Raw genomic sequence first — 12,501 nt, 5'->3', positions numbered from 1 at the left:
CCATAGGTAAAACTGCAAATGCAGACCTGACCAGATTTTTAAATACTGCCACCTTTTATAAATATTTTTTTATTTATACTTTAATGTCTTAAAAGAAACCCTATAATGGTCTAGACCTCAGACATTTCTTAATGCCACCGGTAATTAGTGCGGGGCCATGAGACTGCATGCAAGCCATGAGTACCACAATTTCACCAAAAGTGTGGGTGGCTATATGCCCCTGCCTTATAAGCTCTACAAAAAATAAAAAACACAAAGATGGCTGGGCAAAGAAAATCACGCATCATACCTCTTGGTCCAAGTTATATTCTTCTTTGGAATTAAGTGCATATTTTACAGTCAAGTAGTCACAATTTTTTACGGCTTCTTTCAGGGCACCTGTTTAAAAATAAAATAATTTACTAGTTAAAATTCACAAATGCGTTACTCTCCCTAAACTTTACCACTTAGGCGGTTTTCCTTATGGAGGCCACAGGTCTGCCATGTACGTACTTGTATACAGTTTGCATGTGAATGTACCCTTCTGAGACATTTGAGAGGTCAGAAGATGGTGATGACATGGTGATGGTGATGCATTAAGCCAGTATTTTCCAACCAGGGTGCCTCCAGCTGTTGCGAATCTACAACTCCCAGCATGCCCGGACAGTCGCTGGCTGTCCGGGCATGCTGGGAGTTTTAGTTTGGCAACTGCTGGAGGCACCCTGGTTGAAAAAAACTGCACTAAGCTAACTGGATCTACACTGCTCAAAAAAATTATGGGAACACTAAGATAACACATCCTAGATCTGAATGAATGAACTAATCGTATGAAATACTTTCGTCTTTACATAGTTGAATGTGCGGACAACAAAATCACACAAAAATTATCAATGGAAATCAAATTTATCAACCCATGGAGGTCTGGATATGGAGTCACACTCAGAATCAAAGTGGAAAACCACACTACAGGCTGATCCAACTTTATGTAATGTCCTTAAAACAAGTCAAAATGGGGCTCCGTAGTGTGCGTGACCTCCACGTGCCCATATGACCTCCCTACAATGCCTGGGCATGCTGCTGATGTGGTGACGGATGGTCTCCTGAGGGATGTCCTCCCAGACCTGGACTAAAGCATCCGCCAACTCCTGGACAGTCTGTGGTGCAACGTGGTGTTGGTGGATGGAGCGAGACATGATGTCCCAGATGTGCTCAATCGGATTCAGGTCTGGGGAACGTGCCAGACAGTACATAGCATCAATGCCTTCCTCTTGCAGGAACTGCTAACACACTCCAGCCACATGATGTCTAGCATTGTCTTGCATTAGGAGGAACTCAGGGCCAACCGCACGAGCATATGGTCTCACAAGGGGTCTGAGGATCTCATCTCTGTACCTAATGGCAGTCAGGTTATCTCTGGTAAGCACATGGAGGGCTGTGCAGCCCCACAAAGAAGTGCCACCCACACCATTTCTGACCCACCACCAAATCGGTCATGCTGGAGGATGTTGCAGGCAGCAGAACGTTCTCCACGGCATCTCCAGACTCTGTCACATGTGCTCAGTGTGAACCTGCTTTCATCTGATGAGCACAGGGCGCCAGTGGTGAATTTGCTAATCTTGGTGTTCTCTGGCAAATGCCAAACTTCCTGCACGGTGTTGGGCTGTAAGCACAACCCCCACCTGTGGACGTTAGGCCCTCATACCACCCTCATGGAGTTTGTTTCTGACCCTTTGAGTGGGCACATGAACATTTGTAGCCTGCTGGAGGTATTTTTGCAGGGCTCTGGCAGTGCTCCACCATGCAAAAAGGCGGAGGTAGAGGTCTTGCTGCTGGGTTGTTGCCCTCCTACAGCCTCCTCCACGTCTCCTGATGTACTGGCCTGTCTCCTGGTAGCGCCTCCATGCTCTGGACACTACGCTGACAGACACAGCAAACCACCTTGCCACAGCTCGCATTGATGTGCCATCCTGGATGAGCTGCACTACCTGAGCCACTTGTGTGGGTTGTCGACTCTGTCTCATGCTACCATTAGAGTGAAAGCACCGCCAGCATTCAAAAGTGACCAAAACATCAGCTAGGAAGCATAGGAACTGAGAAGTGGTCTGTGGTCACCACCTGCAGAACCACTCCTTTATTGGGGGTGTCTTGCTAATTGCCTATAATTTCCACCTGTTGTCTGTTCCATTTGCACAACAGCATGTGAAATTGATTGTCAATCAATCAGTGTTTCTTCCTGAGTGGACAGTGGGATTTCACAGAAGTGTCATTGACTTGGAGTTACATTGTGTTGTTTAAGTGTTCCCTTTATTTTTTTGAGCAGTGTATTAACCTCCCTCCCCCTTTAACTCAAGACCACCAGTTAGTGACATTGCCCCTTCCACTTCCTCCCCAAAAGTTTAATTAGTATGAAATATGTATTTTTGTCTTCAGCTGTGAAAACCAGGGGTGCGTCTTCTAGTCAAAAAATACAGCAACGTAATCTACCAAAGTGTAGAACATACTATTTGATATGGGGTCTTTTGGAATAAGTTCATCCGCTCCATCAAGGTGCCTTTGAAAATCTTCCAGCGTCATCCATTCCAACTGCAGATCCATTCCCACAACATGGGACCTACTGTCCAGAGCTCCTGTAATACACATTATGGTAGTATAAAAGCACTGGTTAAAAGGGGTATTCCAGGAAAAAACTTGAGAAAGAAAGAGAGAGAGAGAAAGAAAGAGAGAAAGAAAGAGAGAGAGAGAAAGAAAGAGAGAAAGAAAGAGAGAGAGAAAGAAAGATAGAGAGATAGAGAGAGAGAGAAAGAAAGATAGAGAGATAGAGAGAGAGAGAAAGAAAGATAGAGATAGAGAGAGATAGAGATAGAGAGAGAGAGATAGAGAGAGAGAGAGATAGAGAGAGAGAGATAGAGAGAGAGAGATAGAGAGAGAGAGATAGAGAGAGATAGAGAGAGAGATAGAGAGAGAGAGAGATAGAGAGAGAGAGATAGAGAGAGAGAGATAGAGAGAGAGAGATAGAGAGAGAGAGATAGAGAGAGATAGAGAGAGATAGAGAGAGAGATAGAGATAGAGATAGAGAGATAGAGATAGAGAGAGATAGAGAGAGATCTAGAGAGAGAGAGATCTAGAGAGAGAGAGATCTAGAGAGAGAGAGATCTAGAGAGAGAGAGATCTAGAGAGAGAGAGAGATCTAGAGAGAGAGATCTAGAGAGAGATCTAGAGAGAGATCTAGAGAGAGATCTAGAGAGAGAGAGAGATCTAGAGAGAGAGATATAGATATAGAGAGAAATAGATATAGATATAGAGAGAAATAGATATAGATATAGAGAGAAATAGATATAGATATAGAGAGAAATAGATATAGATATAGAGATATTATATATATATATATATATATATATATATATATATATATATATATATATATCTCTATCTATCAACTGGCTCCAGAAAGTTAAACAGATTTGTTAATTACTTCTATTAAAAAAAATCTTAATCCTTTCAGTACTTATGAGCTGCTGAAGTTGAGTTGTTCTTTTCTGTCTAAGTGCTCTCTGATGACACGTGTCTCGGGAACTGTCCAGTTTAGAAGCAAAGCCCCATAGCAAACCTCTTCTACTCTGACAAGCAGAGATGTCGGCAGAGAGCACTGTTGCCAGACAGAAAACAACAACAACAACAACTCAACTTCAGCAGCTGATAATTGTTGAAACGATTAAGATTTTTAATAGAAGTAATTTACAAATCTGTTTAACTTTCTGGAGCCAGTTGATATTGAACATTATTTATATATATATTTATATATATATATATATATATAATATATATATATATATATATATATATATATATAAAGTTTTTTCCTGGAATACCCCTTTAAAGTCGATGAAATAGGAGGAGTACACAATAGCTTGTTTGATGTGCATTCTCAAAGGACAACAAGACTTACCTGAGCTCTCCTGTAGGTGACACAAGCTGTCCATAACCTCCTGATCTCCTTCTGATGCTCCATATGTCCAGGAATCGGCCTCATCTTGTGTACTCCTCCTGTCTTTGAAAGCAGATTTCACCTCCTTCGTCTTATAATCTTCCAGAGGTCTGTAGTCCAAGGTTGTGTCTTCCTTTTTCTTGGTACTCTCCATACACTCTTCCCGGTCTTCAGCCGATACTGTGAAGGCATCGTGCACTGCTTTCTGCTCCTTGATATCTAATGTGATCATTTAAAACAAGATCTTCATTTTTGGAAATAATTCTTATGAGAAACGTAAATGATTTGGGATAAATACCAATATTTTAAACAAATAAAAAAGAGAAAGCGACCATTGATCAATTACATTTTACAGTTGATATATTTATATAATCTACATAGGCAGTAAAATAACTAACTACAGTATAGTGCAGTGGTCTCCAATCTGTGGACCTCCAGATGTTGCAAAACTACAACTCCCAGCATGCCCGGACAGCCAATGGCTGTCCGGGCATGCTGGGAGTTGTAGTTTTGCAACATCTGGAAGTCCGCAGGTTGGAGACCACTGGTATAGTGCATTACTTACACTGATCCTGAGTAACCACCTGTATTATAACCCAGAGCTGCGCTCACTATTCTGCTGAATCCAGTTTCTTTGTAAACAGACTTATTAAAGGGGTATTCCAAGCAAAAACTTTTTTTTTTTATATATCAACTGGCTCCGGAAAGTTAAACAGATTTGTAAATTACTTCTATTAAAAAATTTTAAACCTTCCAATAGTTATTAGCTTCTGAAGTTGAGTTGCTGTTTTCTGTCTAACTGCTCTCTGATGACTCACGTCCCGGGAGCTGTCCAGCTCCTATGGGGATATTCTCCCATCATGCACAGCTCCCGGGACGTGACATCTTCATAGAGCAGTTAGACAGAAAACTTCAGAAGCTAATAACTATTGGAAGGATTAAGATTTTTTAATAGAAGTAATTTACAAACATGTTTAACTTTCCGGAGCCAGTTGATATATATAAAAAAAAAAGTTTTTGCCTGGAATACCCCTTTAACTCTTTCCAATGAACATCTAAGCTACTATGTTTGTTCCTGTTCAGATTACTGTAAATTGCACAGTATTCAAGCTATACTTCACAGTATACGTCACTAGACCAGTGTTTCCCAACCAGGGTGCCTCCAGCTGTTGCAAAACTACAACTCCCAGCTTATTTCCGTTCCCTTTCCTATTTCTACTATGCAATGTTATGCTTACAATACGTCTCGTGCTCTTTTTTGTCTATGTCTATATTGTAGCGATGCTCTGCTCCACATAAACTCTGTTAGACTTATCACGTCTTCACACCATGTGACCCGCTCGTCATCCCATGATTCAGTTCAGCCCCTATTATACTAGAAACATACATGTTCCATTTTTAAACGCCCCGTACTGGTGATTTTATATTTCTTCACACTTTAGTTCACCCAGTCTCTCCCCTTTCCCTATGATTGTGCAACACACAGTACATTTGGCCCGATTCTGGACTCCTCTGTGGATCAGCAATTTCCAGATCCCCGGCACCAGTACTCCGTTAGCACTAGGGATCGACCAATATAGATTTTTTTAGGGCCGATACCGATAATCTGTGACCTTTCAGGACAATAGCCGATAACTAGAGATGAGCGAATTTACAGTAAATTAGATTCGTCACGAACTTCTCGGCTCGGCAGTTGATGGCTTATCCTGCATTCATGAGTTCAGCTTTCAGGTGCTCCGGTGGGCTGGAAAAGATGGATACAGTCCTAGGAGACTCTTTCCTAGGACTGTATCCACCTTTTCCAGCCCACGGGAGCACCAGAAAGCTGAACTAATTTATGCAGGATAAAAGTCATCAACTGCCGAGCCGAGAAGTTCGTAACAAATCAAATTTACTGTAAATTCGCTCATCTCTACCAATAACTTATACCGGAAAATCGGTGTTATCGGCTATTTTATCGGCTATTTCTCCAACCCCCACCCCCCGCACAAACAGATGCAGATCAATGATTTAAAGCGCGCGCTTTAAGTGAATGAACTGCAGCGGCTTTTGCAGGGCCAGAGACCGCCGCCCACTTCTCTCCCCTACCTGTCCTGGGGTCCTCCTGAGTCCAACCACTGCCACTGCCCCATTGCCTCCCCAGTTTAATAATTACCTGTTCCCGGGGTCCGCGATACTTCTGGCTCCGGTGGCTCCTGAGCGGTCACTGTGCACACTGACTGCGACGTCGCGTTAAGGACGTCACTCGTCATTGCGCAGCACACAGCAACAGCGCAGGACGCCGCAGGAGCCTGAAGTAGCGCAGACCCCAGGAACAGGTAATTATAAAACCGGGGATGGGGGGGCAATGGGGCAGCGGCAGTGGTTGGACTCAGGAGGGCCCCAGGACAGACAGGGGGAGAGAAGCGGGCGGCGGTATCTGGCCCCGCAAAAGCCACTGCAGTTCATTCATTTAAAGCGCGCGCTTTAAATCATTGATCTGCAAGGGTTTGCAACGAGGCGGGGCATTATCGGCAAGGTAATTGCAGATACCAATTTTATCCAAAATCGTGAATATCGGCCAAACCGATAATCAGCCGATCCCTAGTTAGTACGTCACATTCATTACATCACTTGTCAGGCCCATCGTACAAAGGCGGTGGTGCACCCCCACCTAGTCATCGGGACCACGTATATAAGTCGCGCCCGCCTTACACAAGCAAGCGTGATCAAGCAGTACATTCTGCAAAACGGACCATTGCTGCTTATCCAGCTCCTAGGGAGCTGGTATCTGTTCCTCCACTGAAGACGTATCCATGTCTTCTACAATAAACTGCACCTAGTTTTTCCACGCAAGATTGGTGAGTGCGTTTTCATTTTCTCCTTGTGCATACAACTCCCAGTATTCCTGGACAGCCATACTGGGAATTGTAGTTTTGCAACAGCTGGAGGCACCCTGGTTGGGAAACACTGCACTAGAGCATGCTCTGTGCATACATTGGACTACCATGGAATGCTGCTCCTCAATGAGTTACCTGTTACAAGACCCCATCTGCTGCAGGCAACTAAACAAGGTGCTGGATTGCCCAATGTACATACATCATATGTAGTCACACAAGAAACATTGGTCCAGCTCCAAGAAAAAAAACATTAAAAAGCAAAACTTTATTCAATCATTAAAGCTGAATAGTCGACATGTCATATGAAAAGGAAAAAACCCTAACGCGTTTCAACTTTGTAATGGCACATAGCACTACACAAATACCGTATTTTTCGCCGTATAAGACGCACTTTTTCTTCCCCAAAACTGGGGGGGAAAAGTCTGTGGGTCTTATACGGCGAATACACCCCTATCGCGGCGGTCCCTGCGGCCATCAACGGCCGGGACCCGCGGCTAATACAGGACATCACTGATCGCTGTGATGCCCTGTATTAACCCTTCAGACGCGGCGATCAAAGCTGACGCGTCTGAAGGGAAAGTGACACTAACCCGGCTGTTCAGTCGGGCTGTTCGGGACCACCACGATTTCACTGCAGCGGTCCCGAACAGCCCGACTGAATAGCCGAGTTAGTGCTTACAGGACACCGGGAGGGACCTTACCTGCCTCCTCGGTGTCTTCTCCGTTCAGGGATCCCCTGTATGGCCGGCGCTCTCCTTCCTCGTCATCACGTAGTCGCATACGTTCGTCGGCGTGCGTAACGACGTGATGGCGGCGACGGAGAGCGAGGATACCCGGCCGGCAGCAGAGACGTTCCGGAGCGACGGGAACACGGCGACAGCGATGGAGCGACATCCAGGGCAGCGGTGACTGGTCCGGAGCGGCGGGGACACGTGAGTATTACCTCCTATGCAGTGGTCTTCAATCTGCGGACCTCCAGATGTTGCAAAACTACAACTCCCAGCATGCCTGGACAGCCAACGGCTGTCCGGGCATGCTGGGAGTTGTAGTTTTGCAACATCTGGAGGTCCGCAGATTGAAGACCACTATTGGGTTCAAAATCTTAATTTTTTTAGATTTTGCACCTATAAATTGGGTGCGTCTTATACGCCGGTGCGTCCTATAGGGCGAAAAATACGGTACACCTTTATATACTCGTGTATATAAAGAGATGTATTTGTGTAGTACAGTGTGACCCCCTGCGATCTCCAGAACGGTCCCCGCGCTCAGTGAGGAGCACGTGCTGCAGGCGGTATGCGCTCCATTTATTCCTATGGGAGCGCCCAAAAGACCAAAGTACAGCACTCTGGCATTATCGGCGCTCCCATAAAGACGACTGGAGCACATGGCGTCTACCGGTAGATGACACACACTCCTCACAGAAAGTCAGGGTCCCGTCCCGGAGCTCCTGTGGTAGGGGATAAGTTAATTTTCGCTGGCGTTCTCCTTTAATCCATTGAGTTATCCCATAGAAGCAGTACACAGACCTAATACATGGTTATAAGCATCTACCTATTTCACCAGTAAAAGGAAAGGATGTGAACATGTGTATATAAGAAAAAACTTTATGGAGGAGCTCGGTTCAAATAGGGAGGATGTCAAGACAAAAAAACATCCAGAGTCTGAGCTTATCACATGCACACAAGCTGCTCAACTGATAAGACAAGAGAGCAAAGGTGCAGGGGCCTCCAGCTGCTCCAAGATGAAGAAAGTAGATAATATAAAAGTTCACATTTATTTCAGCATGTTAGAAACGGGGGATATCCATAGTGTTCTACTATTTTACTCACTATGGATATCCCCTGTTTCTAACATGCTGAAATAAATGTGAACTTTTATATTATCTACTTTCTTCATCTTGGAGCAGCTGGAGGCCCCTGCCCCTTTGCTCTCTTGTCAAGTTGACTCCCGGGATCTGGCCGCTGTTTGCCTGCCCTGCTCTCCAAACAAATTCAGAGCTTCAGTCCTCCATTTCTTCATAGTGGTGAGATGAACAAAGCCATTTCTTTCTCCTTGTTGTTATCAACTGATAAGAGAATGCATATCTAAGGGCCCTTATGGGCAATTATGACCTGGTCCATCTTAGGGGGGATTAAAGGGGTACTCCAATAGATTTTTTTTATTTTTATTTTTTTTAAATCAACTAGTGCCAGAAAAGTTAAAAAGATTTGTAAATTACCTCTATTTAAAAATCCTAATCCTTCCAGTACTTGTATAATACACAGGAAATTCTTTTCTTTCTGTCCACAGTGCTCTCTGCTGACACCTTTGTCCATTTTAGGAACTGTCCAGAGTAGGAGCAAATCCCCATAGAAAACCTATCCTGCGCTGGACAGTTCCTGACATGTACAGAGGTGTCAGCAGAGAGCACTGTGGTCAGAAAAGAACTTCCTGTGGAGCATAACAGTAGCTGATAAGTACAGGAAGGTTTAAGATTTTTAAATAGAAGTAATTTAAAAATCTGTTTAACTTTCTGGTACCAGTTAAAAAAATAAATAAATAAAAGTTTTCCAGTGGAGTACCCCTTTAACCCCTTAAGGACACATGACTTTCTCATACGTCTCCATTTCCGAGTCCTTAAGGACACATGACGTATGAGAACGTCATGTGTTTTACCGGCCCCCCGCAACCATCTGGAGCGGAGCCGGTCCCCGATGCCTGCTGAAATCGTTCAGCAGGCATCGGGGCATATCGCCCAGGGGGGTCATTATGACCCCCCATGTCGGCGATGGCCGCAGATCGCTGGACAATTCAGTCCAGCGATCTGCAGCGGATTCCGGGTCAATCGGGTCTCCAGTGACCCGGAATTATTGGCTGATCGGGGCCGTCAGATGGCCCCGAACAGCCAGAGCCAGCAGGGGTGAGGTGGCACTGGTGCCACCTCACGATCGCCCTGATTCGTCGGCCGGATTACCGGCCGACCAATCAGGGCGCCTACTGCGGGTGTCACTCCCGCAACCCGCTCCGCCCCTCTTCCGGAGGATGTGAGCGGGTGCGGGACGTGCACCCCGGGTGCTGGGGACCCCGATCCCCGGCGCCCCTGTTGGGATCGGGGCCCCAGGAGCAGCGGCGGCGGAGACGACGAGGGACTGACCTGGTGGAGCGAGGATCGTTGGAGGTGAATGACAGCCTCCTGCTGTTGCTTAGCAACAGCTCCCAGCATGCAAAAAGGGCATGCTGGGAGCTGTAGTTATGCAACAGCAGGAGGCAGACCACCACAACTCCCAGCATGCCCTTATTGCCATGCTGGGACTTGTAGTTTTGCAACAGCTGGAGGCACATTCTTTCTATGGAAAAGTGTACCTTCAGCTGTTGTGTAACTACAACTCCCAGCTTGCACAATCAGCTAAAGTGCATGCTGGGAGTTGTAGTGGTGCATCTGGTGGTTGCATAACTACAACTCCCAGCATGCCCGTTGGCTGTCGGTGACTGCTGAGAGTTGTAGTTTTGCAACAGCTGAAGGCACACTGAGTTAAGTAGCAAACCAGTGTGTCTCCAGCTGTTGCATAACTACAATCCCCAGCATCCCCAGCCAAAGTAGTATGCCTCCAGCTGTTGCATAACTACAACACCCAGCATGCCCTTCCGCTGTCCGTACATGCTGGGGGTTGTAGCTTTTGCAACAGCTGAAGGCACACTGGTTGCAAAACACTGAGTTTGTTACCAAACTCGGTGTTTCACAACCAGTGTGCCTCCAGCTGTTGCAAAACTACAACTCCCAACATGCACTGATAGACCGTACATGCTGGAAGTTGTAGTTTTGCAACAGCTGGATGTTCCCCCCCCAATGTGAACGTACAGGGTACACTCACATGGGCGGAGGATTACAGTAAGTATCCGGCTGCAAGTTTGAGGTGCGGCAAAATTTCTGCCGCAGCTCAAACTGCCAGCGAGAAACTACTGTGAACCCCCCGCCCGTGTGACTGTACCCTAAAAACACTACACTACACTAACACACAATAAAATAAAAAGTAAAAAACACTACATATACACATACCCCAACACAGCCCCCCTCCCCTCCCCAATAAAAATGAAAAACGTCTGGTACGCCACTGTTTCCAAAACGGAGTCTCCAACGGTTGCAAAACTACAACTCCCAGCATGCACTAATAGACTGTACATGCTGGGAGTTGTAGTTTTGCAACAGCTGGATTCCCCCCCCCCCCCCCCAATGTGAACGTACAGGGTACACTCACATGGGCGGATGATTACAGTAAGTATCCGGCTGCAAGTTTGAGCTACGGCAGAAAATTTGACGCAGCTCAAACTGCCAGCGAGAAACTACTGTGAACCCCCGCCCGTGCGACTGTACCCTAAAAACACTACACTACACTAACAGACAATAAAATAAAAAGTAAAAAACACTACATATACACATACCCCTATACAACCCCCCTCCCCAATAAAAATGAAAAACGTCTGGTACACCACTGTTTCCAAAACGGAGCCTCCAGCTGTTGCAAAACAACTACTCCCAGTATTGCCAGATAGCCGTTGACTGTCCAGGCATGCTGGGAGTTTTACAACAGCTGGAGGCACCCTGTTTGGGAATCACTGGCGTAGAATACCCCTATGTCCACCCCTATGCAAGTCCCTAATTTAGGCCTCAAATGCGCATGGCGCTCTCACTTTGGAGCCCTGTCGTATTTCAAGGCAACAGTTTAGGGCCACATATGGGGTATCGCCGTACTCGGGAGAAATTGGGCTTCAAATTTTGGGGGGTATTTTCTGCTATTACCCTTTTAAAAAATGTAATTTTTTTGGGAAAACAAGCATTTTAGGTAAAAAAATATTTTTTTTTTACATATGCAAAAGTCGTGAAACACCTGTAGGGTATTAAGCCTTGTTACGTTCCCCGAGGGGTCTAGTTTCCAAAATGGTATGCCATGTGGTTTTTTTTTGCTGTCCTGGCACCATAGGGGCTTCCTAAATGCGACATGCCCCCAGAGCAAAATTTGCTTTCAAAAAGCCAAATGTGACTCCTTCTCTTCTGAGACCTGTATTGCACCAGCAGAGCACTTTTCACCCCCATGCGAGGTGTTTTCTGTATCGGGAGAAATTGGGCTTCAAATTTTGGGGGGTATTTTCTGCTATTACCCTTTTTAAAAATGTAAACTTTTTGGGAAACCAAGCATTTTAGGTAAAAAAAATATATATTTTTTTACATATGCAAAAGTCGTGAATCACCTGTAGGGTATTAAGGTTCACTTTACCCCTTGTTACGTTCCCTGAGGGGTCTAGTTTCCAAAATGTATGCCATGTGTTTTTTTTTTTGCTGTCCTGGCACCATAGGGGCTTCCTAAATGCGGCATGCCCCCCAAAAACATTTTGTCGCTCCTTCCCTTCTGAGCCCTCTACTGCGCCCGCCGAACAATTAACATAGACATATGAGGTATGTGCTTACTCGAGAGAAATTGGGTTTCAAATACAAGTAAAAATTTTCTCCTTTTTATCCCTTGCAAAAATTCAAAAATTGGGTCTACAAGAACATGCGAGTGTAAAAAATGAAGATTTTGAATTTTCTCCTTCACTTTGCTGCTATTCCTGTGAAACACCTAAAGGGTTAATACACTTACTGAATGTTTTTTTGAATACTTTAGGGGGTGTAGTTTTTATAAT

The 12,501-nt window shown here is 45.2% G+C and overlaps 1 protein-coding gene across 1 annotated transcript in view; it reads right to left on the bottom strand.

Moving 5' to 3' along the window:
* MPHOSPH8 (M-phase phosphoprotein 8) overlaps window positions 1-12,501 on the bottom strand; it is a 59,151-nt gene that overhangs the window by 15,069 nt on the left and 31,581 nt on the right. The window contains exons 5-7 of the mRNA XM_056561706.1: window positions 3,926-4,183; window positions 2,481-2,606; window positions 290-378 (exon numbers count right to left, since the gene is read on the bottom strand). Coding sequence (XP_056417681.1) covers window positions 290-378; window positions 2,481-2,606; window positions 3,926-4,183 — 473 coding nt within the window. The remainder of the gene's footprint in view (window positions 1-289; window positions 379-2,480; window positions 2,607-3,925; window positions 4,184-12,501) is intronic.

Source organism: Hyla sarda, chromosome 2, assembly GCF_029499605.1.
Source record: "Hyla sarda isolate aHylSar1 chromosome 2, aHylSar1.hap1, whole genome shotgun sequence".
In the NCBI taxonomy this organism is placed as follows: Eukaryota; Metazoa; Chordata; class Amphibia; order Anura; family Hylidae; genus Hyla; species Hyla sarda.
The sequence above is the reverse complement of the archived record's forward strand: the minus strand, read 5'-3'. Positions and strand labels throughout refer to the sequence as shown.